Source organism: Podarcis muralis, chromosome 2 (assembly GCF_964188315.1).
Source record: "Podarcis muralis chromosome 2, rPodMur119.hap1.1, whole genome shotgun sequence".
Lineage (NCBI taxonomy): Eukaryota > Metazoa > Chordata > Lepidosauria > Squamata > Lacertidae > Podarcis > Podarcis muralis.
This window is the reverse complement of record NC_135656.1, coordinates 34,142,591-34,164,406: the sequence shown is the minus strand read 5'-3', so window position 1 is coordinate 34,164,406 and position 21,816 is coordinate 34,142,591. Positions and strand designations below refer to the sequence as shown.

At 43.4% G+C, this 21,816-nt stretch overlaps 2 protein-coding genes and 3 non-coding genes across 8 annotated transcripts in view; 1 reads left to right on the top strand and 4 right to left on the bottom strand.

Annotated features, from left to right (window-relative positions):
- Positions 1–1,128: 1,128 nt before the first annotated feature.
- Positions 1,129–1,201, bottom strand: TRNAR-CCU (transfer RNA arginine (anticodon CCU)). Its single transcript has one exon. It is a non-coding gene; the product is annotated as a tRNA-Arg (tRNA).
- Positions 1,202–1,683: 482 nt separating this feature from the next.
- Positions 1,684–1,756, bottom strand: TRNAR-UCG (transfer RNA arginine (anticodon UCG)). The gene has a single exon. It is a non-coding gene; the product is annotated as a tRNA-Arg (tRNA).
- Positions 1,757–2,500: 744 nt separating this feature from the next.
- On the top strand, positions 2,501–2,573 carry TRNAR-CCU (transfer RNA arginine (anticodon CCU)). Its single transcript has one exon. It is a non-coding gene; the product is annotated as a tRNA-Arg (tRNA).
- A 3,260-nt stretch (positions 2,574–5,833) lies between these two features.
- On the bottom strand, positions 5,834–13,020 carry MRPL58 (mitochondrial ribosomal protein L58). The gene is made up of 6 exons (XM_028716835.2): positions 12,796–13,020; positions 10,891–10,927; positions 9,436–9,495; positions 8,111–8,193; positions 6,678–6,847; positions 5,834–6,008 (listed from the first exon to the last, which is right to left on the bottom strand). Exons 1-6 carry the CDS (start codon positions 12,982–12,984, stop codon positions 5,924–5,926), a joined length of 624 nt encoding a protein of 207 aa, XP_028572668.2. The 5' UTR covers positions 12,985–13,020; the 3' UTR covers positions 5,834–5,923.
- A 3,471-nt stretch (positions 13,021–16,491) lies between these two features.
- The window catches only part of CDR2L (cerebellar degeneration related protein 2 like), a 31,117-nt gene continuing 25,792 nt past the window's right edge, over positions 16,492–21,816 (bottom strand). For all 4 annotated transcript variants that reach the window (XM_028716831.2, XM_028716832.2, XM_028716833.2 and 1 more), the window contains one exon: positions 16,492–19,809. In XM_028716831.2, the coding sequence (XP_028572664.1) occupies positions 18,924–19,809 (886 nt within the window). In that variant the 3' untranslated portion in view covers positions 16,492–18,923. The remainder of the gene's footprint in view (positions 19,810–21,816) is intronic.

Here is a 21,816-nt window from a genome sequence, read left to right as displayed (position 1 = left end):
TAAAGAGTCAATCCACTGTCACTGCAATGTTTCATTCTGCCAAATGTCTGTCAAGACTTTTCCCCTACTACTGTTTCCTGGTACAGATATTTTTCTGAATTGGAATGCAATATTTAACCATATTCCCCCTTCCTTCGTTTCTTCCACTGTTGGTGGATGGCAGTACATTGACTTGTGTACAATTGTATATTCCAGTCTAGTCAACTGCAAGACACTGGCATGTAATATAAAGTACATCTTTAAAAAGGAAAGGAAAGCAGTTGCTGCCATTCTATGGAAGGTAAACGAAAAGTGAGGGGTGGTTACTGGCCCTGAGGAGGAGCTCGGCATGGTTGCTTTGAAAAGAATTCTCTTCAATAGTTGTACAAGATTATGATTCTAGCTGGAATGGCAGTTACTGCTCTGGGATGGAAAGAAAAGGCCAAATGGAATATGGAAAAATGGAATGAATATGTTTTTGAATATTTGCACAGATAGTGGCAGAGGATAGATGGGAAAATAAATGCCAAAGAATCACATATAAATGGGCATTTTACAGGAACTGGATAGAAAGGGGAGAAGCCAACCCTAACATACAAGCTCGAATGAACAGACTGTGTACATGGATAAAGATATGAAGAAGGAAGGCCTGACCAGGGGGGAGAAGGAAAAAAAAAGGAAACCGGATGGTATTTTGAATTGATTTTGTTATGTAAGCCTTTTTTCAGAAACCATATATATTAATGTTATGTAGTTATGCATTGGAGTATGAATGAATTTTGTTTTGTATTCTTGGTTTTATAGAATATATATAATAATGTTATGTTACTAAGCAAATTTAATAAAACGGGGGGACGGGACGAAAAGAATTCTCTTGGTATAGATATAATAAATATAGATATAATATAAAAGAATGGAACTTATTTATTGGTTGAAAAATAAAACATTTGCAAACACATGGTTTGCTCCTTTTGTATACTGTGACATAATATGATTTAATGTGAAAGCTTTTATATGAAGCTGAGACTTTCAGGTAAAGTGAAGTGCGAGCTTGCCCCACCTCTTTAGAAAGGGGAGATGAGTCCTGAACGATGTCAAGATCTTTACTGCCCCAAGAAAACCTAAAAAGCAAAATTTCTAATTTTTCCCCACCCCAGATGGGACTCGAACCCACAATCCCTGGCTTAGGAGGCCAGTGCCTTATCCATTAGGCCACTGGGGCTGTATGCCACGAGATGCTTCATTATTTCCTTCATCTCGCAGAGCAACTGTCTAATAAATTCTACCTTTGTTTGCTTGTGTGATGAGCAGGATTAGTTTTCAGAGTTGTAGTCCTTCGCAGGCGCTCTGCATTCATTTCAGCCTACGAGAGAGGAAGGCTATTTGCGCAAACAGACCTACGGGAAAAGCGGTTTTAAAAATATGGACTGCTGACAGTCACTGATCCACTGTACCTGAAAGTCTTTTTAATGCTCTGTGATGATGGAACTCGCCCCCTCCGCGACTGTGTATCATTTTCTGTTTTTTTCTGCATAAAACTGATTGGGCGATAGGACTAAGAACACGCGTGAACGGCAGCTTGCTTTCGGGGTGGGACTGGGGAGCACGTCTCGTACATCGAACTAATTAAATTCCAGTTAGATGTTTCGTCTGATATTTATTGGTCCTATATCTCGGGATTATTATTGAACCGCTAAAACGTATCGACCACGAAGGGACTCGAACCCTCAATCTTCTGATCCGAAGTCAGACGCCTTATCCATTAGGCCACGCGGTCACTTGCAGACACAGAGGGGTATTGGTAAACAGAAGGTATAAAGCAGGAGGTAGCAGACGATGGCTTTGTAAAAGAAGTTAAACTTCACATGTTTCTCAGACGGCGACGGGTTGCTTTTAATTTCCGTGCCATCTCCCGCTGTTTATTGCTGCCCTCCATTTTCCCTTCCCCATTGCCTGGCGGTGAAACTCTCCTAGCTTGCGAGAGTTTCTTGCTGCAGCTTTTAATGGTTTAACCAGGAAACCTTTAATTTTTTTAGGTCTTCTCCTTCTTCTGCAGGCAGTTAGCTGCTTAACATCTGAGCCAGGGTATAAAAACGTGAATAAAGAAAGGGAGTACTTCTTGTGTACACCAATGGAAAGTGGCCCCCATCACGTTTAGGCAAAAAAAAAAGAACCCCGGAAGAAGAGAAGGAGAGGAAGATCTGAAAAGTTTCTCATTAGAAATCAACCGCCCCGTTAGTGAAATTATCCATTTATAGGAATTTTCAGTCTGTGAATATGCGTAGGGTCCCCAAGCTGAATGCTGCGGCGTTGATTCTCACCCCCCCCCCTTAACTTAATTTTTAAAGGGAGAGGCGATCGATTATCGGACAGCATTTGTTGTTCCTTTCCTCGTTTATAAGCCGTGCGGGCGAGTGGGAGAAACCTGCGCCCGGGCTCTATGCAGGGGTACACAGGCGCTGTGAAATTAATTCGGCTATTACAGAGTTAAGTAAGAACGTAGACGCTTTTTTTCCAGCGAGCCCCAGTGGCCTAATGGATAAGGCACTGGCCTCCTAAGCCAGGGATTGTGGGTTCGAGTCCCATCTGGGGTGAATTTCTTTTTTCCTCTCCTTTCTCCCCCATTCACTTTGGTGGTTCTAATTAAGCTGTCTTGTTCCTCTCTTACATTTAATTCATCTCATTTTAAAATTATTGTTTTCATCATTACCTGGCTCCGGCCTGGTGGAACGCTCTGTCTCATGAGACCAGGGCCCTGCAGGATCTGATTTCTTTCCGCAGGGCCTGTAAGACAGAGTTGCTCTGCCTGGCCTTTGGCTTGGAGTCAATTTGATCCCCCCCCCTTATTTTTTCCTTTCTCCTCCTGTGATGAGGCTGCATTTTAATGTTTCAATGTTGTATTTTAACCTTGTTTTTAAGTTGTATTCATTCAACTTGTTTTTATTACTGCTTGTTAGCCGCCCTGAGCCCGGCCTTGGCTGGGGAGGGCGGGGTATAAATAATAATAATAATAATAATAATAATAATAATAATAATAATAATAAATGCCCACAGGAATAAACAGGTCAGCCATTACTGTGGTTTAACCAGGGTTGGCCCACCCTGCAAGGCAAGGTGGGGTGACTGGCTCAGGCAGCAGGATCCACTGGGCCAGCAGATCCCAGTGTTGATCTTTCTTCCCCCTTGTTCCTGATTAGATCTTCCCTCACCCCTTCTTCCATGGCGGGGAAAGGGACACCATTTTGGGGTCCGCCTCAGGTGTAAAAATGTCTTGGGCCAGCCCTGGGTTTAACCCTGTTTAGTCTATCACTGCTCCATGTCTGTGTTAGAAACATAACCAAAGACAACCGGAAGAAGGCCTTGGGCCTGCCTAAAATTATATGCAGAGGGCAGATCAGGGAGTGCCTGGAAGCAGCGCCGTTCCCAACATTATGTGGACATCTGAAACAGGTAAAATTCAGTCAGGTGCTTAGATGTTTTGGAAGCTTTGCTCCCATAGATGCTGGCTAATAAGTTCAAGGTGCTGCAAAATTTCTAAAGCTGTTAATCCTTGTGAACCATAATTTCTATGTGAGGCAATATACGTACTACAGAGTAGACCCAAGCAACTCAATGGACTTAGGCTGCTCACAACTAATTTGTTTGATTTCAGTGAGTCTTCTGTGCGACTCAGTTGGATGCCAACCTATAGGTCTCTAACAGAGCAATCCTATGCAGTTTACTCAGAAGTAAATCCTGCTGAATTCAATAGGGATTAGCCCCAGGTAAACTGGGGTCAGGATTACAGATAGGTAGCCGTGTTGGTCTGCCATAGTCAAAACAAAAAAAATTCCTTCCAGTAGCACCTTAAAGACCAACTAAGTTAGTTCTTGGTATGAGCTTTCATGTGCATGCACACTTCTTCAGATACACTGGGGTCAGGATTGTAGCCCTAGGTTACACTATGATGCCACCTTAAACACGCATGGCTTCCCCCAAGGAATCCTGGGAATTGTAGTTTGTTAAAGGTGCTGAGTTGTGAGGACCCCGTTCCCCTCTTGGAACTACAGTTCTCGGAATGCTTTAGCAATCAGTCCTTCTTCCCAGGGGAACTCTGGGAAATGTAGCTGTGTTAAGGGGAACTGGGGTGTCTTTACAACTCTTAGCATCCTTTACAAACTAGTTCCCAGAATTATTGGGGGAAAGGCATGACTGTTTGCTGTGGTATATTGCTCTAAATGTATACTGCTGCTGGAGTCTTAGGTATTATATATAGTACATCTCCCAATTAATATATTGTGTATTCCAGAAGAAGAATTTCTATTATATCAGAATTTTAAAAGCCTATTTTTAACCAGCCAGTGATGTGAACTTTGCCCAGTGTTCAAAATAATGTTCCTCTACCTCTCATGATCTAAATAAGTAGCCTGTTTCTTCCTCCTGAGAACTGTTAATTAAAAAATAGAATTACTGTAAAAATGCTGCATTGTGATTTTATAGCAACAAAGTGACAAGCAACCTTTCCCTTAAATTCAGAGTGCCCTCTTGTGGCAATCAGAGAGAACTCAAAATTGGCTTTAGAGAAGAGGAACACGTGGCCTTTTCAAAGTACAGTACTGTCGAGATTCTTCCAGAAAATGCACGGAGGAACTGTATTCTCTATTATTTATAACAATGGTTTTCAAGAAGTATGGAACAGATGTCTTTCACGGAAATAAATTTTGCCTCAGAAAAAAGCAGTTGCAGAAAGTAATTCAAGAGAAAACATCAAGGAAATGCCTAACTTGATTATAGAATAAACCACCTGTAAAAATGCTATCATTTAAGTTGGCAAGCTGCAGCGTGATGGCTAAGAAACAACTCTGGTCCCCAAGATACCAGATCAGAGGTACGAGCAAGAACAGACAAGGTTCTTTCCACTACTGATTTTATGTCATTCCATGTTTTCTCTACCCTTTATTTCCACTTCTTCCAGAACTCCTATCATCCCTGACTATTGGCACTGTTGGTTGGAACTGATGGGAGTTCAGTAACATCAGGAGGGCTGAAGATTCCCCATCCCTGTTCTAGAAGCGGTAGAAAAGGACTCAGTTGTTGCTCGGTAACTTCCCTGCATTCTCCTCTCTCCCATACGTAGCAGGAAACATACAAAGCTATGGCATGAACAGGGAAACAACAGGGTCTTCAGAGAGGGGCAGCTAGTTCATAACTTGTATGAAGCCCCATTGCTGCCTCAAGTCTTCCAACAACGTACATCCAATTTAACGTCAAAATGGCTGCATTGTAATTCATACAGCTGCCTGGGAAATAAGGTAGCTCCCAATGTTTGGGTTATCTAGCCCCAGCGGTAGCAACATCTAAGGCAAGAGAACTGGATATACTCCATAATCATTGGCCACAAAGGGTTCATAAAAGCACTACTGCCCCCCGCCCCTTTTTAAAGTACCACTAATTTTCAGCTGCTTTGTATGCCTGTTGTCAGGTAGAAAAATGGGATATAAATATTTCAAATATTTATGTGCACATAAATATGAACAGGTTTAGGATGGGTGAGAACAGATTGCATGAGAAAGCAGGGATAGCAAACAAACATGGTACAGTACAGCTGCCCTGTAAATGAGTCTAAAAATGTACAAGACTCATGCTTAGAAGAGATGTTCATTTAAAAGCTAACCGCTACAGCAGAGCTTTCCAAACTTGACATGTTGGTGACACACAACACACAGTTTGGAAAGCTCTGCGCTACAGTCAAGAAGAGTTGGATTAATTACTTTAGTAAATGTATGTTATGGCAGTTGACATAGGACTTCAGCTTCAAGCTCCATTAGTTTTAGCGAAAACGTCCACCCCCATTTCATAAACTGCAAGGAACAGATTTTATGGTGTAAGTTTTTCTTTATTCTTTTCCAAATATTAGAAAGAGTCCGATGGATGTGTTCCAGAATGCTCTTTTTCTCTGGTGCGTTCAGTCAAAGTCCACATGCCGGCTTTGTTTTACAGAAGAGCGAATCTTTTTTTGTCGGAGGCGTTCACGGTTCATTTTCTCCACCCTAAAATCAAATAGAGAGGTTGAGGATGATATACTTAAGTGTGTCTGTGAAATGATTCCGGTTTGTTATCATAATTGATTTGTATCAGGTTCTTGTCACGCAGAATCAACATTTCAAAGAAAAGCAAAATCCTAAGTAGTCAAGGGATATTTCTTCTAAAAAGCCTGAAGTAGTTGATATTTTCCCAGAGAAGAGGTACCCACTATGTTTTATCCAAGTGCAACATTCTGAAAGTGATGCCCTTTCAATATAAGTGAAATACAACAATGCTACCTCGGATGTATATATTACGATTCCAGAGGTCCACTTACACTCTAATACACACAAGAGATGACCCATGGTGCTCTGCCCTAAGTCAAGAAACAAAAACTCTCTCAGCTTGTCCAGCTAGAACTAAGAGAAAATGAAGGCTATCTTCTTTATTATGATGTGTTAAAACTAGGGGTCAGCTGAGGGCCTCCTGGACCCTTGCCTAAGCTACCTAATATGATTTTGTGACACACCCTTGACAGTTGGAAGCAAGTAGCTGCTCTGCTTGGCTAATGGTAGCTACAGATGATTTCACCTTGCTCTAAGTGAGCACTGGAGGGTGCCATTTTTAATGCAACAGCTGTCAGCTACAGATGCATGCTGATTGGATGAAGTGTTATCTAACTAGTGCACTCATACCTGCTTCTGATTATTTCCACCGTCTCTTTCGATTCAGTTCGAGGCATCTCAGTGGCTTCTATAATCATCTCTCTGATTTTTTGCAAGCAAGCTGCCAAATTCCTCATCTGGTAGCGACTTACTTCAGAGGTGACTATCAGTTCTCCAGATTTACTGATCCTATTCTTGTACTGGGAAAGAAAACATTTTTTTTACTATGAAGCATTCCATTTTCATTAGTTTACCAGCCTAAAAATAAGGTTTTGTTTTTTTAAAAAGAGGGAAAGCAGACATGATTGCCACAGAAGGCAACTTCTGACCGTCTCTTCTGAAAGTTACCCTTACAGCCCAATCCTATGCATGTTCACTTTGAAGTTAAATCTCACCGTGTTCACTGGGGCTTATTCCCAGGAATACATGGGTCTGCAGCCTCAATGAAAGTTTTAGATTTACTGTGTAATGGTGCTGGGGAAATATTACCAGATGTAATTATCTTTGTCTCAGTAAACTGCTTATAGGAAGCTGTGGATTAGAATCCTGCTTATTCCCGCCTTGGATTTGGGCTGCCCAGTAAAACGTGGATACCTCATTTACTGGGCAGGGGAACCTGAGAGCAGGCACTCCAGTAGTACTGCAACTGTGGGAGCTTTTGCAGAATATAAACAAGTTTCCAACAGAATATCAAGAACAGCAAACTTTCAAGCACTAGGATCTGGCAGATGCCACTAGGTGAGGTGTTCTGTCCCTGTGGACCTCAATATCTCCACTGCTCCAAGGCTCCTCTATTACATTACCCAGCACCAGAGTGCTGATGAAAAAAAGGATCTGAATTCCATAATAGGGTAACACAACTTCAACAAATAAGAGTTGCGACAATGAACCAAACCCTCCAGGCGCTGTTCTTGGGTACAGAGCAATCACACTGCAGAGTGAAAAACAAGGTAAGGATAATAGAGCACTTTCAGTGTTAAAATGCTTTAGAAAAATAATATTTCAGCCATTAACTTAGCTTATGCTTAGCAATTACTTTCCTCAATGCAGAAGTTAGATTTGCACAGGTCACCAGACACTAGCTAAAGGTGGCAAGCAGTCCTAGACTTGCGTTATGCCTGGACCAGAGATGCTGCAGCTTTGCTGGTGGAACGGCTGCTGTATCCAATGTGTGCTCAGCCCGGGGATGGAAAAGAAGGCCACACAAATAGAATGCACAAATCCAAAAGTCTCTCAGCCAACAAATTTTCAGCATAGCATTGTGCCTTGAATGTGATGCTAACCACAGTTAGCATGGGTTATATGTAATCAATATTGAGTTATATTGCCTAAATGGCTTCTCAGAGCACCCTAATTTCCTTGTGTGCTGCTTCAATAAACTAGTAAACCAAGATCAAACTATCCTGCTGAGCTGAATAGCTTGGGAAGTACCTAGAAAAAGAAAGATAAATGCTAAGAATTACCATCGTGGCCATTTTCTGTCGCACATCTTCCGAGATCCAATCTGCTGTTGCCAAATGGAACCGGACTTCTGCCTTTGTATTTACTGCAAGTGAAACAAAGAAATACATAACTATTCCTAGGGGCACATGGAGAACTACAGAACCTATCCAAAGGCTGCAGGTTCAGATTTCAATTCAATGATGTCACACATACCCCACCAGCTCATCTTGCTGCCATGCAAAATGTCACTCCCCACCATCTAACTTTGAAGTGTCCTGCATTTTCAGAAGAATTATTGGCATTCCAAGAGACACGGCAAAAAAAGGAGACTCAATCTCAAAAAAGGCGAAAAGTAATACTTTTTATTAATGCCCAATGCATTTTGGCCGGCAAAGTCCTCCCTCAGGAGCATTCCCCACCCCACCCCCCGGAAACAATGTTTCCTTGTAAACAACTCAAAAGAACCATTTTAAAGTCACAGGAGTTTTATCTATCAAACACATGTCCCCAAATCTCCTCCAAAGGGTTGGAGGATCCTATGGAGCAGATGGGGGGAACACAGGGACTTGTAGAGGACAGGAGAGGGCATTCCTATTACAGCACTGAATATTAACTCTGATCTTTTAAAAAAAATGAAGAAAAGAGAAACTAGTTAATGTTAATGTCAGGGAGCTGCCATCAGGACAGGGGAGGAGGCATGGGAATACAGGGAGCTGCCCACGCTCCTGAGAAGCAGCTCCGTGTCCAACGAGGGGGAAAGCTACACCTCCAGTGGAGCAGAGGCAGAATGGGAAAGCCGAGCGAGGGGAGGGCTCAAAGATGCTACTGAGAGCCCAAGCGCCTCACCTAGCCCGGCCAGCCAGGAAACAGGCACGCCATTTCCATCGCCCAGTTTACTCAGACGTGTGAAACACAAGGAGGGAAGGCGGAGATTTGGAGTGTCTTAAGTTCTTATGCTGGAGGGGAAACCGGAAGGGGCCACTCCCGAAATCTGCAAGTGATTGAGACGGACATGAACTTTCTGGTCCTGCACTGTAAATAGTTTGCACAAATAAAAACCTGCCAAAGACAGGTCAGAGTCCTGCCTGGTTACTCGTGAGCAACCACCACACCGCCTGACAGTTAAAAAGAAGCACTGATCTTTCAGTACTTGTCAAAGTCATAAGGCTAATGAGTCCTCAGATTTAGATGTACAAATGTTAACTTTACACATCTAATAGCACCACTGGTTAACAGAAAAATCCACAGCTTGATTCTACTCATGTTTCCTCAAAAGGGAGCTCACTCCCAAATATGCATGCCCAGGACAGGTATCTATTTAAATCTGCTCCGATATTTTTCGTACCTTTATTAACATTCTGGCCTCCTGGGCCACTACTTCGGCAATACGATATGGACAAACGATCTGGAAAAGATTGCAAAGAGAAATATTGAAAAGATACAGTCATGGTTTTGTGTATGTATATGGAAGAAGAAAGGGTGAAATGGCATAGGAAAGGATATACTGATCTGGAAGGTCACACTTGGAATAGAGGTGAAGTATGAAGGTAACTCCAATAAACACTCCAATAAACGGGGGTTCGAATCCCCGCGGCGGGGTAAGCTCCCGTCTTTCGGTCCCAGCTCCTGCCCACCTAGCAGTTCGAAAGCACCCCTAAGTGCAAGTAGATAAATAGGTACCGCTTTATAGCGGGAAGGTAAACGGCGTTTCCGTGTGCTGCGCTGGTGCTGGCTCCCAGCCTCTTAAGTGAGATGAGCGCACAACCCTAGAGTCGGACACGACTGGCCCGTACAGGCAGGGGTACCTTTACCTTTATGAAGGTAACTCCAATAAACACTCCTGTAATGCTCCTGTAGGAGCATTCTGATTGTCTTTCAGTAGTTATTCTCCATCTGGTGAAATAAGCAGGTAGTGAATTGCAGGGGCAGCCTCAGCGAAAGCATTTTCCACCAACGGGATTTACTTCCCAATAAGACTACATGGGACTATGGGCATTGTTTTTAGGATATATGTTTCTGAATGTTTTCGATATATAATAAAAACAATGCTTGAAGTATATATTTTTTAAGGTAGCATACAAGCCACATAGAATTAATTACTGCTTTATCCAATGTAAAATTAAGATAGCATCCTGAGTTACGTATGACACTAAGCCGAACTAGAGCTTAGAATGCACAAGCAAGTGTACTGGTGCATGTGAAAATATTGCAGCCGCATTACTCCTGAGGTTTGGCTTAGCATGGGGGTAGAGATCCTCAGCTCCAGGAGCCAAATGTGTCTCTTTATGTGGTCCTTGGGACTCTCCCCAAGCTACATCCCATCTGCAGACAATGTTTCACACACTCCTTGAGTGTCTTTGCCTTGCTATAAATATGTCCTGGAACTCTGATAATGTCTCTTGCCTGCCTGGATGGAAAACAGTGATTTGTGACTGTGTGTAGAAAGAAACTTACTGTACAAAGAAGGCACATGGCTTGCTCTGTTCACTTTTGCCTCTGGCCTCACCCACCACTGGCATGTGGCCTCCACTGGCAACACAAGCACTATAAGGCATTGTTTTGTTAATGATTTGCCCATCTGTTCTTTGCAGACTTGTGCCAGTACCCAATGCTCCACTAAATAAAAGTTTAACTGATTTACAGCACAAGCCTATAGGCCTGTTTAAATCAGAAATATAACCATAGTACTTACTTCCAAGCAAGCCTGCATAGGACCACACTGTTACAGGCAAATAAAATGAATGCCTGGGGAAATCATTTGAGAGAAAGAGACGTCACTTCTCTAATGTTCTGGACTCACCTACAGGTATGTCGGGAACAGTCTGGTTTGCCAAATCCTGTTAACACAGAGATACATATTGTTAAGAAACTGCAACTTAATACTACTGTAAAAATTTCTGTAGTACAATTAGTGTATAAACAGAAAATGGAAAAATATGCAACTACAGCAATAGATATTTTTTTTAAGGCCATGGGCAGGGTCTTATCAATTTTTAGCTTTACTTTGTACAATATAGATTTTTAGGCACTCAAATTATTTTGTTTCCTCAGCTTTAACGTCTTAGACCAGACACTTGTGACCATTTTTCAGTTCAGAAAAGCTCACAATCAGAGGACTTCTTGAACTAAGTGTGGATCATCAGATTCTGAAAACCCTTTATTCAACCAGGAGCAGTAAGTTGTATCCACTATTGTCAAGTCATTCACAATACTAGTTTATCACATCTGAACCTTCAAGAAAACAGGGGAGGGGCAACTCATGAGGACTTCAACATGCAGAATCATTGTACAACTGAGTCTGAAAAAGAAATCACCACCCTTGAATTCAGTCTCAACATCTCATTGCCATTCTCCAGATAAAACATACTGGATAGCCACCTATCGCTGGTTCCCTCACTGCAAGAAGTGAAGCTACAGGGAACGAGGCAGAGGGCCTTCTTGGTAGTGGCACCAGCCCTGTGGAATGCCCTCCCATCAGATGTCAAGGAAATAAACAACTATCTGACTTTTAGAAAACATCTGAAGGCAGCCCTGTTTAGGGAAGTTTTTAATGTTTGATGTTTTATCACTTTATTATGATTATTCTGTTGGGAGCCGCCCAGAGTGGCTGGGGAAACGCAGCCAGATGGGCGGGATATAAATAAATAAATTTTTATTGTTATTATTAGGCAAATGGTAGGAGTGAATTTCCTACATTGGTAGTAAGTTCAATTAGATAACCTTTAAGATTAAGTAAAGGTAGAGTTAGATACAAAAGGGTAGTACAATCTAATAGCTTGCAAAACCACCACCTTACTCAAACTAAGCAGAACTGGGTCTGGTAAGTGGCTGGATAGGAAGCTGCTTGGGAACAGCACATACACTGCTTTGGGTGTCATAAGGGAGGGAAACTGAGATATGGAGAATATATGAATATATAAACAAAAAACAAAAATTGTTTATCTTTGCTGCTCACATTTGTTCACATTGGGAGAGATGTGCTATCCCATCAGAGACATATGCTATTTCATTTATTAAAGGTAAAGGTAAAGGGACCCCTGACCATTAGGTCCAGTCGTGGCCGACTCTGGGGTTGCGGTGCTCATCTCGCTTTATTGGCCGAGGGAGCCGGCGTACAGCTTCCGGGTCATGTGGCCAGCATGACTAAGCTGCTTCTGGCGAACCACAGCAGCGCACGGAAACGCCGTTTACCTTCCCGCTGGAGCGGTACCTATTTATCTACTTGCACTTTGACGTGCTTTCGAACTGCTAGGTTGGCAGGAGCAGGAACCGAGCAACGGGAGCGCACCCTGTTGCGGGGATTCGAACCGCCGACCTTCTGATCGGGAGGTGCTAGGCCCTGTGGTTTAACCATATTTTATTTATTACACCTGTCTATATCATGACCCCCCCCCCCAATAAACAACAGGCAGCTCCATTTTATCCTCCCAACATCTCCGTGAGGTAGGCCAGGGTAAGAGACAACGACCAACCCAAGGCCACCCAGTGAAGTTAATAAGCGCAGTAGGGATTCGAACCTGCGTTTCCCCAGTTCCTATTCTTAGGCCTATCCATTTACATGGGGCAACGCAACTTCCGCCCGCAGACCGGCGGTGAGAGAGAGGCATAGAACTATGCGAACGGAAATCCAAGGAAGGCGCTACTCTACTTTTTATATAGATCTAGGTGCTCCGACCATCAATCGCCTCCAATCCGGATTCCTAACCTTTTTTGCGTCGGCTCCTTTTTGCTGCGAGGGGTAAAGTTTGTCCAAGCTGTATTCGCTCCGGAATTCACAACCGGAGTCTGGGCGAGCGGAGGCGATGGCTCGGCGCGGGAAGTCCCGAGCCGCTTCTGCGGAGAGCAGCTTCAGCGCCGGCCATCGCCAGAGACAGCGCAGCGCGCACGCCGCCATCTTGTGCTGGGCTGAGTGCTGCTCTAAAAAAGTCCGGCTGCAAAAGGCACCCGGTCACTTGCCGTTCCGGAGAAACATGGTTCTCTTCCTCACCTTTCCCCTCCGCCTCTTGCATAAACGTGCATATGCGATTCCGAAATCTGGGGAGGAGATATGCTGGGCCTGCGCTGCTGTTGATATAGGCTGTTCACTTCTAAACACTTTTATCTTCCACTGTCTGAGCTTCTTAGATTTAAATCGCATTTCAGTTTCTAAAATGAATCTGTTTTAGTTTTAATTGTTTTATACAGTGCTTTTTCCCTTTAAAAATGTTTAGAGGTACTCTTATTTTGACTCAAGAAAATCACCATTTTATATTTCAAATCGGGGGAAATAAATACAGTAAATGGACAAAAGTACAAAGATTCACAAAATGTTTAGGGGTATGCAGGGTATCCTTGTATCACCCCTGAAAAAAAGCACTGGTTTTATATGAATGTTACATTTTAATCTATTTTATATTTGCTTTGTGAGCAGCCTGGAGAAACTCCTATTATTAGGTCTAAATGGAGCAAATAGCATTTTTTATTTTAAAAAATAAATAAGTAAATCGCTGGGTTCTGCTCAGAATTGTAGCATTGTCCTCATAATTAAAAGTACTGGGCCAAAATGTGCTTCTGTTTTCGTTTTGAGTGTATCAGCAAGTCCCACTGTGTTCAATGGAGTTTGATCCCAATTAAGAATAGCAGATCTCCCTATTTAGGAGCAAGCTTAATTGAACTCGGAAGGATTGACTTCTGAGTAGACATAAGACTGGGCTGTAAAATACATTAACCGATGGAAACATAGCTGCCAACTTACAGATTTGAAAATAAGGGACCAGCAGCCTCAAAAATAAGGGATCAGCAGTCAAAATAAGGGATTTTCCGGGCACAGGTATGTTCAGCTTCTGAGCCCCTCTGAGCCAAAGGCAGAAAGCCCAGCCAGCAGCCAAACGAAGCCTCATCAATAAGGGACAGCAGCGGGACATGGCGCAGGGATAAGGGACTGTCCCACCAAATAAGGGACGCTTGACAGCTATGGAAGGAAACCACATGCATGGTTTCAGTTGCCTGAGGGGTTAAGTTTTCAGTCTTGGATAACCCAAGGAACAAGTCTCATTATACACCGGAAGTAAAGCTGCTGGTTCATAAACAGAGCAAATGTTCATGTTCAGCTATAGGTCAGAGGAAATGCTTCATCAAAGGAAAATTTGGAGGGGGACAAAATAATCAAATTTGATTTTTTGAAATTTGGTGCTTTTGCCTTGTGGTAAATGGTTAGGCTCCAGGTCAGTGGACAGGATCTCATATAATGGAGCCAAGTTACTAGATGTAAATTCATTAGTTCTCTTCATAGAATCATAGAATTGTAGAGTTGGAAGGGACCACAAGGGTCGTCTAGTCCAACCCCCTGCTCTTATTCACAGTATTTGCCAGAACCAACAGACATAGTGAAATATCTTGTATTTGACAATATTTCATCTCTGTTGCAGTTTGGAGAAAAGACCGCAAGTTTTTCAAAATTCCCTCATGGCTTTGAAATGTTGATCTAGCAAATGAGACAGAGGATAGTGGTGAGTTGCTTAGGTACACAAGACGGAGAGCATGGTAATTGGGGTGGAAGGAGCTTGGCAGCAAAGATGCAAAAATATGGCCCATTGAGGTTTGCTTGTGTTTTTTAGAAGCTAACCATGCCCTATTACTTGCCCCTTTCCCCAATCTGAAGGCCTTTAGGCTGAAAAACTGTGATCATGGCTCTTGATTATCTGCTGAAGGCTGAACCTTTTGCATTCATACTAATGTATGATGGTGCTGGTTTAATCCCACTTAGGGTTCCTGACAATTTCCCCCCAAACAACCTGGAATTTGGTGGCAGTATGGCATTGCCAGATTATGAAACTGAAATTTCAAAATCTCTAAATTGGCTAATATTTTGGGCCTGAAGAGGACTGCATTTCACTCTGGCCACCAGAGCGCTGTGTATTTTATTTTTGCACAACTACTCTCAAAATTAGTTACGGTAAGTCTTTGGGGGACACAGCAGGCCCCTGAACTGGGGGCTAGGCCCCCTGAACTGCTGTAGACCCTAGATATGGTCGGCATGCACCAGGGCCAAAAAAAGGCTTCTAGACTTCTTGTAGCCTGTTTGGCATAGATTTGGGAATCCATACCACTTGGAGGAAGAAAAAAGACAGGAAGGAACTCCTGGTGATTTATTTGAGGCAATATACGTTTTGGAATAATCTTTCTGAGGGCAAGCTTTGAATAGAGCTGTTCACAGCAAGTGCATAAACAAGCTCTGAAGTGCATTTGGCCAGAAATAAACCTTTCCCCATGTACCCAGAGTGCCTCTCTTTTCCTGTTGGTGTTGCTTCCCCAGTTTGGTAGCCATCTCTTCCGCTTGTGCAAGAGCCACATCTGTGGTGCCTGGCAAGGGGGTCTCCAGAGCTTGCAGGTTATATAACTGATGACACATAGCAGAGGCCATCTGGAAGAAACCAAGCTCTTTAATAACAAGCTAAATATGAAACAAACAAGCAGTTTATTAACTCGGCGAGTCCAAATTAAATCTAACCTAGAGCAGGATTGCCCATCACTTTAGTTCAACCGGTGTCAAGTTTTCATCTCATGTTGAGCAGCTGTAAGGGACCTCAGGCCTGGGGGACGAAATGCAGCTATCTAGCTCTCAGACTCTCTTGAATCCACATCCTCTCTCCCAAGCGATGCCTCTCACCTGGTTGCTCCATGCAAGTGCTTCTGGCTGGCTGGAAACTGTCCTGTGATAACACCTCAGCTGCCTAAGTGGTGTGTGTAGAATCCTCCGATTTGTGTGTCTGGAATGTAGCTTATTGTACAAAGTTAAGAGTCCCATCCATTGTGCCTCTGGTCCCGTCTGCTATTTACACCCCAGCCTGTATAAAAGGTTTCCACAACATCGAGGATCCAGCTGATGAACAGCATGCCAGGGAGCTTTATAAGCTATAGAAGTAGGAAGCAAATTCTGTTTTTTAGTGGAAAGACAAATTCACTAGATTTTTTTTGTACACGATACAGCCAGTATTATTTTTGGTCAAAGAAATTATGCTCTCAGCATTTTGCTGAACTGACTGACAATGCGATGCAGCTGTCCCTTTGTTGAGGCAAGTGTTAATATCTCATTGCTTGCATGAGTAATTACTCTGAAGTGTGTTCAAGAAATCAAAGCTGACATTTGCAAGCATGGAAGAAAATGTTTCAAGCTACTGGAGCGTTCAGAATGTTGATGTGTGTAAAGGGGTGCTTTTTAATAACAGAGTGAGTCCTTGTCCCACAAAACCAGGAACTATCTGTTATGTAATGAAGAAAGAGAAGCAGCACATTCATTCTGGTGGTTACCCTCCACTTTTTATCATGCCTAAAGCATTTTCTTGACCTAAATGATGCTGAGAATTCAAAGCAGCAAGCCTATTTCTGGAATGCAAAGAAATAAACACAAGAAATTTCCGTGTTCAGAATACTGGTGTTTCTTTTTTTTATTTAAGAAGAGAATAAAGCATTTTTAAATATATTAATTTTAAGTATACTACACTTAAACTGGGATGCTGGTTTGCACATTAACGGTGTTCAAAACCAAGAATGATTGCAATGGCCCCCTCCCACCCCAAATACTGATGCAACAAACAGATGACTTGAGAACAAACATCCGTTCAAAAGTCCCTTAGTAGAAAGATAGTAAAGGAAAGTTAATCAAAACATCAGCAGCCATGATGGCAGCCACACAGAGCAAGGTAAATGCTCTTGAGAAAACAAACTTCCTTTGTTATTTTACCCCCCAGACAACTTGATTTTTCAACTGTAAGGCATGAAGGTTTGTCATCATGGTTACCAGAGTGGTAGCCACAATCATGTCTATGGCTCCTAATACTTCAAAAGCTGGGCCACATCAAGGGTACAAAAGAAGTTTTGGCATTAAGTAGTAGAGGAAGAATCTTTCCAGAAAGAAGAGCCCCTGGGCAGGCTTGCTCAAAAATACTTTCACACATTACAAAAGTGACTTCAATTGGCTGAACACAAGGACCCCCATGGCAAGAATCTAGCAAACACATAACGAGATGACAGTCTGATGGCAGAGGAGTAGAAATCTCACTCTGTTAACCATTGACTTTCCACACATTTGCCTTCTTACCCTGTATTTACTTAGTTCACAAAATCGGCTTCAGGTCAAAACCAGGTCTACCAACATGAAATGTAAAAGCATGGCAAGAAGCAGAAATGTTGGCAGCCAACTGTAAGGAGCCATGGTCCTCAAGTCACTTGGCTCGGGCCTGTTAATACTGACCACTGCAAAGCGTGCGATTTGAGAATCGCAGTCAAAGAAGAAACAGTGCTGAAAAGTGAGAGGACATGAAGGAATAAGCTGGAAATAATGAAAAGGCAGACTCATTTACACTAGCATGATTTCAAAGAAACATCACAGACTTTGGGTCTTATTCAGGTACAACGAAACAAGAAACTGGTCCAAAATTTCTTCAAGTATAATACTGCTTGGTAAGTTAATAATCATTGCTACTATTGTCCCCTCACAAGTGAGAACTCTGGCATGTGTACCCTAAACTTAGTGAAATATAATACTGCTTATTTTCATATATGCATGTGACCCTAACCATCACTTATTAGCATGTGACTAAAGAATCTGAATTCTGTATTTCTGTGAAATGGATACTGACTATTCCTGAGACTGAAGAGGCCTTTTGTGTGTAAATGTGTGGTATATGTAAGCGAGGTTGAATGTATAAATGGAGTAGAGAGAGCCTTTGGAAAAGGCAGCTTGGCAACGGAAGCGTTAACTAACAAGTGACGGTGTGGAATAGTGTGATAAACAACATTATTAGTGATGACAACTGAACTTGGGTGTTTTGCTGAATTTACTCCTACTTAACATGAGTCATCACTATTCAGTTTTTGCAAGCCCATGCAAATCATGTCTTAGGAGCCAGCCACAAAAGACAATTAGGAAAAAACCACTTGAACGGCAAGGCATGGGAAACGCAACACCCAAATGAAGACCAGGGTGTCTCTCCAAGCCAGTAATAGCACTTCTTGTTTGGCTTCTTGGAAAGCCCAGGTTAAATGAGCGAAGTGATGACAACTAACTTCCTAAAATAAAAATACTGGAGGAAGTGTAAACCTAAGCTCACTCTGTCCTATCTTATATGAGTGGAACAATTAGGTATGCTTGATGAAGACATAACAGCAATCTTTTTTCAAGTTTTTCCAGTTGCAATGAGCTTGCATTGTAAAAATTGAAAAACCTGACCAATAAGAGGATGGCTTAAACAGGAAGAACATGCTCCCTTTCCGGAAAGAGAGAAGTCCAGTAAAAAGTCTTGCCGATACATCTGTGGGTTCTTCATGGGAAGAAGAAGGGGTAAAGGAAACTGAAGAAAAAGAGTGCATGTATGGAAGCTGCCTCTGGAAACTGGTGTTTTAAATTATTACGTTCTGGGTATTCCAGGGCATTGTAAGAAATCCAAGCTTGTTGCTGTGTTGCTTGAAGGAAAGCAAATCCAACTGGTCGCGGGAGAAGGTGAGACTGTGGCTAGTTCGTTTAATTTCCTGTTTGTGGTTTCTGGCTGCTGCAGTGATGCGAAGGGTTTCCTTGGAAAATTTTGGGTACCAACTACAACTATGACATAGAGCTTTTTGCAGCACATCCAGGGACCCAGGCAGCTTGGAGCACTGACTTCGAAGAATGTGAGGTGGGCTCTTCCCACTCCTGAAACACTCCAAGAGGTTCCCTTTTTGTGCAAGAAGACATCAACGTGAGAAGCTCCTAGGACTTGGGAGGCAGGAGGCCGTACAATGCTCCCTGGTGCCGAAGTGAAGAGCTCGATGCTGAATTTGCTTGTGGCAAACGCAGTGACGCCAAAGCAACGGGATTCACTTTGTGGTCTTCTTTTTCACCTTGGTGGCGTTGATGTCTGCTTTTGTCTTCTGGATTCGGGAGAAGATCTCTTTGAACAGGGCTTTGTACTCTGGCTGGCTCTGCTCTAGCCGCTTGTCTACAGCCTCCACGTGTTTGCTAAGGCTCTTCTCCATTGTCTTGAGCTCGTCCAGCTCATAACCCTCTCCCCGGAAGTCTCTAAAGGAGCTGTCGCGAGAGATAGGGCGGGAGGTTTGGACACCGGCATGGCGCACACTGTCTTTGTGCTGCCGGCACTTGCTGAGGAGCTCCTCATACTTTTCCAGCAGGGCATGGTACTGCTCATCCACCTCCCTCAGGATTGACATCCCCCTCTTGCGCACATTATTGGCATGCAGTGTGTAGTTGCCTTCATGGCGGCTCACGGCATCCTTGGTCACAATGGCATTCAGGGCCGTGTCGCTACAGCTTTTCCGTACAGGGTGGTTTGGGGAGGCTGTCATGGACGATTCATGGTTTCTACCTCCATCTTCCTCAGTTAGGTCGATGTAGTCTGCTTCTGGGGCATTGTTCAGTGGCTCCAGAAGTGCTTCTGACAGGTTGTCCTCTCTACTGAGGAGATACTTCTTAACTTGCTTCATCTGCTGGAGTTCCAGTAACTCTCCTTCCAGCTCTTTAATGCGCAGCTTGCAGTTCTCCATCTCACACACCCTCTGCTCAAGATCTGAGTACTCCTGGATGACGGACGTGTACTCTCTCTCCACCCTCTCCTTCCGCTGTTTCTCCTGGTTGACTTGGGACCTGAGGGAATTCACCATTGCTTGCAGCCGCTCATTCTCTCGTTCCAAGGGCATCTGACTGAACTCCATTGAAGAGCTATGAATCTGGAATGCATCTTCATATCTGATATTCAAAAAAAAACAGCCATTAGCAAACTAATCATTATAGATTCCTAGGGTGGGTACCATAAGTCTAGCAAAGGTTAACAGAGAAGTTACCTCAGTGCAACAACAGGATCCTATGTCTCACACCCCAAATGGCAACATATATGTGAACCCTTATTGAGATGTGCTATTTTAATATGTGCCAGGAGTAATTCTTCCGTGGGGGAACGGGCAAACATATGCTTCCCCCACTTGCTGTCTGGACTCTGCTTATCTTTCCTGAGTTTCATACTGAACCCTAGTCACCAACCAAGTACGGTTCTGCTTAACTGACCTAAAGAAAACCTTTGCACTGTTCTTTTCAAAGGACTTCATAAGCATACTATACACTCATGATTGTTCTTATAGTGATATCTCTATGAATGGTGTTCTTAAGAGTAATATAAGCAAAAAAGGGCCCCAGCTGTAGATCTGCAGGCAAGACAATGCAGGGAGGGAGGAAAAGGGAAGAAGGGATGAGTGCGAGGAAATGAAAGCTACTTGTACTTAAGATTAGTTTCCTAAGGAAGAAGACAGACAATCTATAGGCTTCAAGGGAATAATGGATTTTAAGGCGAATTTTGATGATGAATAAAAAACAAACGTGTTGTGCTCTGTGTATTATAAGCACTGCAACGTTTACAGGAAAGGGTTAGCTGATTCCTGCACTGAAGGGGGTTGGATGCGGTGTCTGCCGTCTTATGGTTCTATTCTATGCCAGACACAGTTTTGGGATCCTGTTTTGATTTTCCAGGTTACTGCCCGAAACACTAAACAAACTTATTTGACCAGAGGCTGTAGAAAGAAAGAAAAATATCCATGGGTTACCATGGGTTAAGGCAGCTCATCTCTGAAAGTTTGTCTCCAGGTCTCTAAAGAGCTAGTTCTGAAGCCAGCTGTCCAGAGTGAGAGGGAGGATGGTTATAAATATGATCCCAGTGGGATAACATCTCCCTGAGTCATTTTATAATATGGAAAACAAACACTGGCTTATCTCTGTCAGCATATATAATTGTCTCCCCCCCCATTAAGATGCCTGATTCATTAGCTGAAACAGATGGAAGTGGGGTGGGGTGGGAGGAGCCATACCATCTCCTCCCCCCACCCCATGACCCATTCCATTCTAGGTTGGAACTGGTGGCTGGGAGAGGTACTGAAAATTCTTCTTAGTGGCCCAGAGGGAATGTGACCTACATAAACCCAAATGCAGGTTTTATTAAGGCAACACACAGAGCCCTACAGCACTCTGGGTAAAGTACCACAGGGGTATTGTGGGGAAACATAGGCACTGAACAGATTTTGCCTAGGGTTAGCTTATGGCCTAATAGCATATTCCTTTCATCACAGCAGCAGAAATTCCGCTTGCTGGTTTTCAGCAGATTGTGTTTGCAATGCAGCATGCTGCTGGTTTAGACGGCTCCCGCTGGAACAAGCAAACACACCAAAGCAGGGGTCGGCAAGGTTTACCTTGCCTGGGCCGGTTCACTCCAGCGGAGATCCCTTCATGGGCCGGATCAGGCCTGCCCACAATTTCTGGTGCCATGAAAGCGAGCCCCTGCACCGCACCGGTTTAGCGCAGCGCACGGGGACTTGCCAAGCAGGCAGCTCGGTTTGGGGGCAGCTCAAGGGCCAGTTAAATGACCCCCGTGGGCTGCTTGTAGCCCATGGGCCTTAGGTTGCCGATCCCTGCACCAAAGGAATGTCTTCAGAAGGTCAGGGAAGAATTGCAGTTGGAGTGAGTGATAAATGAGCTCTCTGACTATCAGGCTCCTCTTGGGGAGGAGCATGCATTGGGAACTTTTGTTCTTCTAGTACAGGGGTGGAATTGCAGGTGGAAGAGCTGTCAGGTATGGGAGAAGCTGAGATGGTGCCCCTGCAACCCACATGGAGACTATGCCAATGGACTTGCTGGCAGGCCAAAGGGATGAGTAGACTGCAGAACTGGTTTTCTCTGAGCTTAGCGCTGGCAAGGAACATCTGAATATGA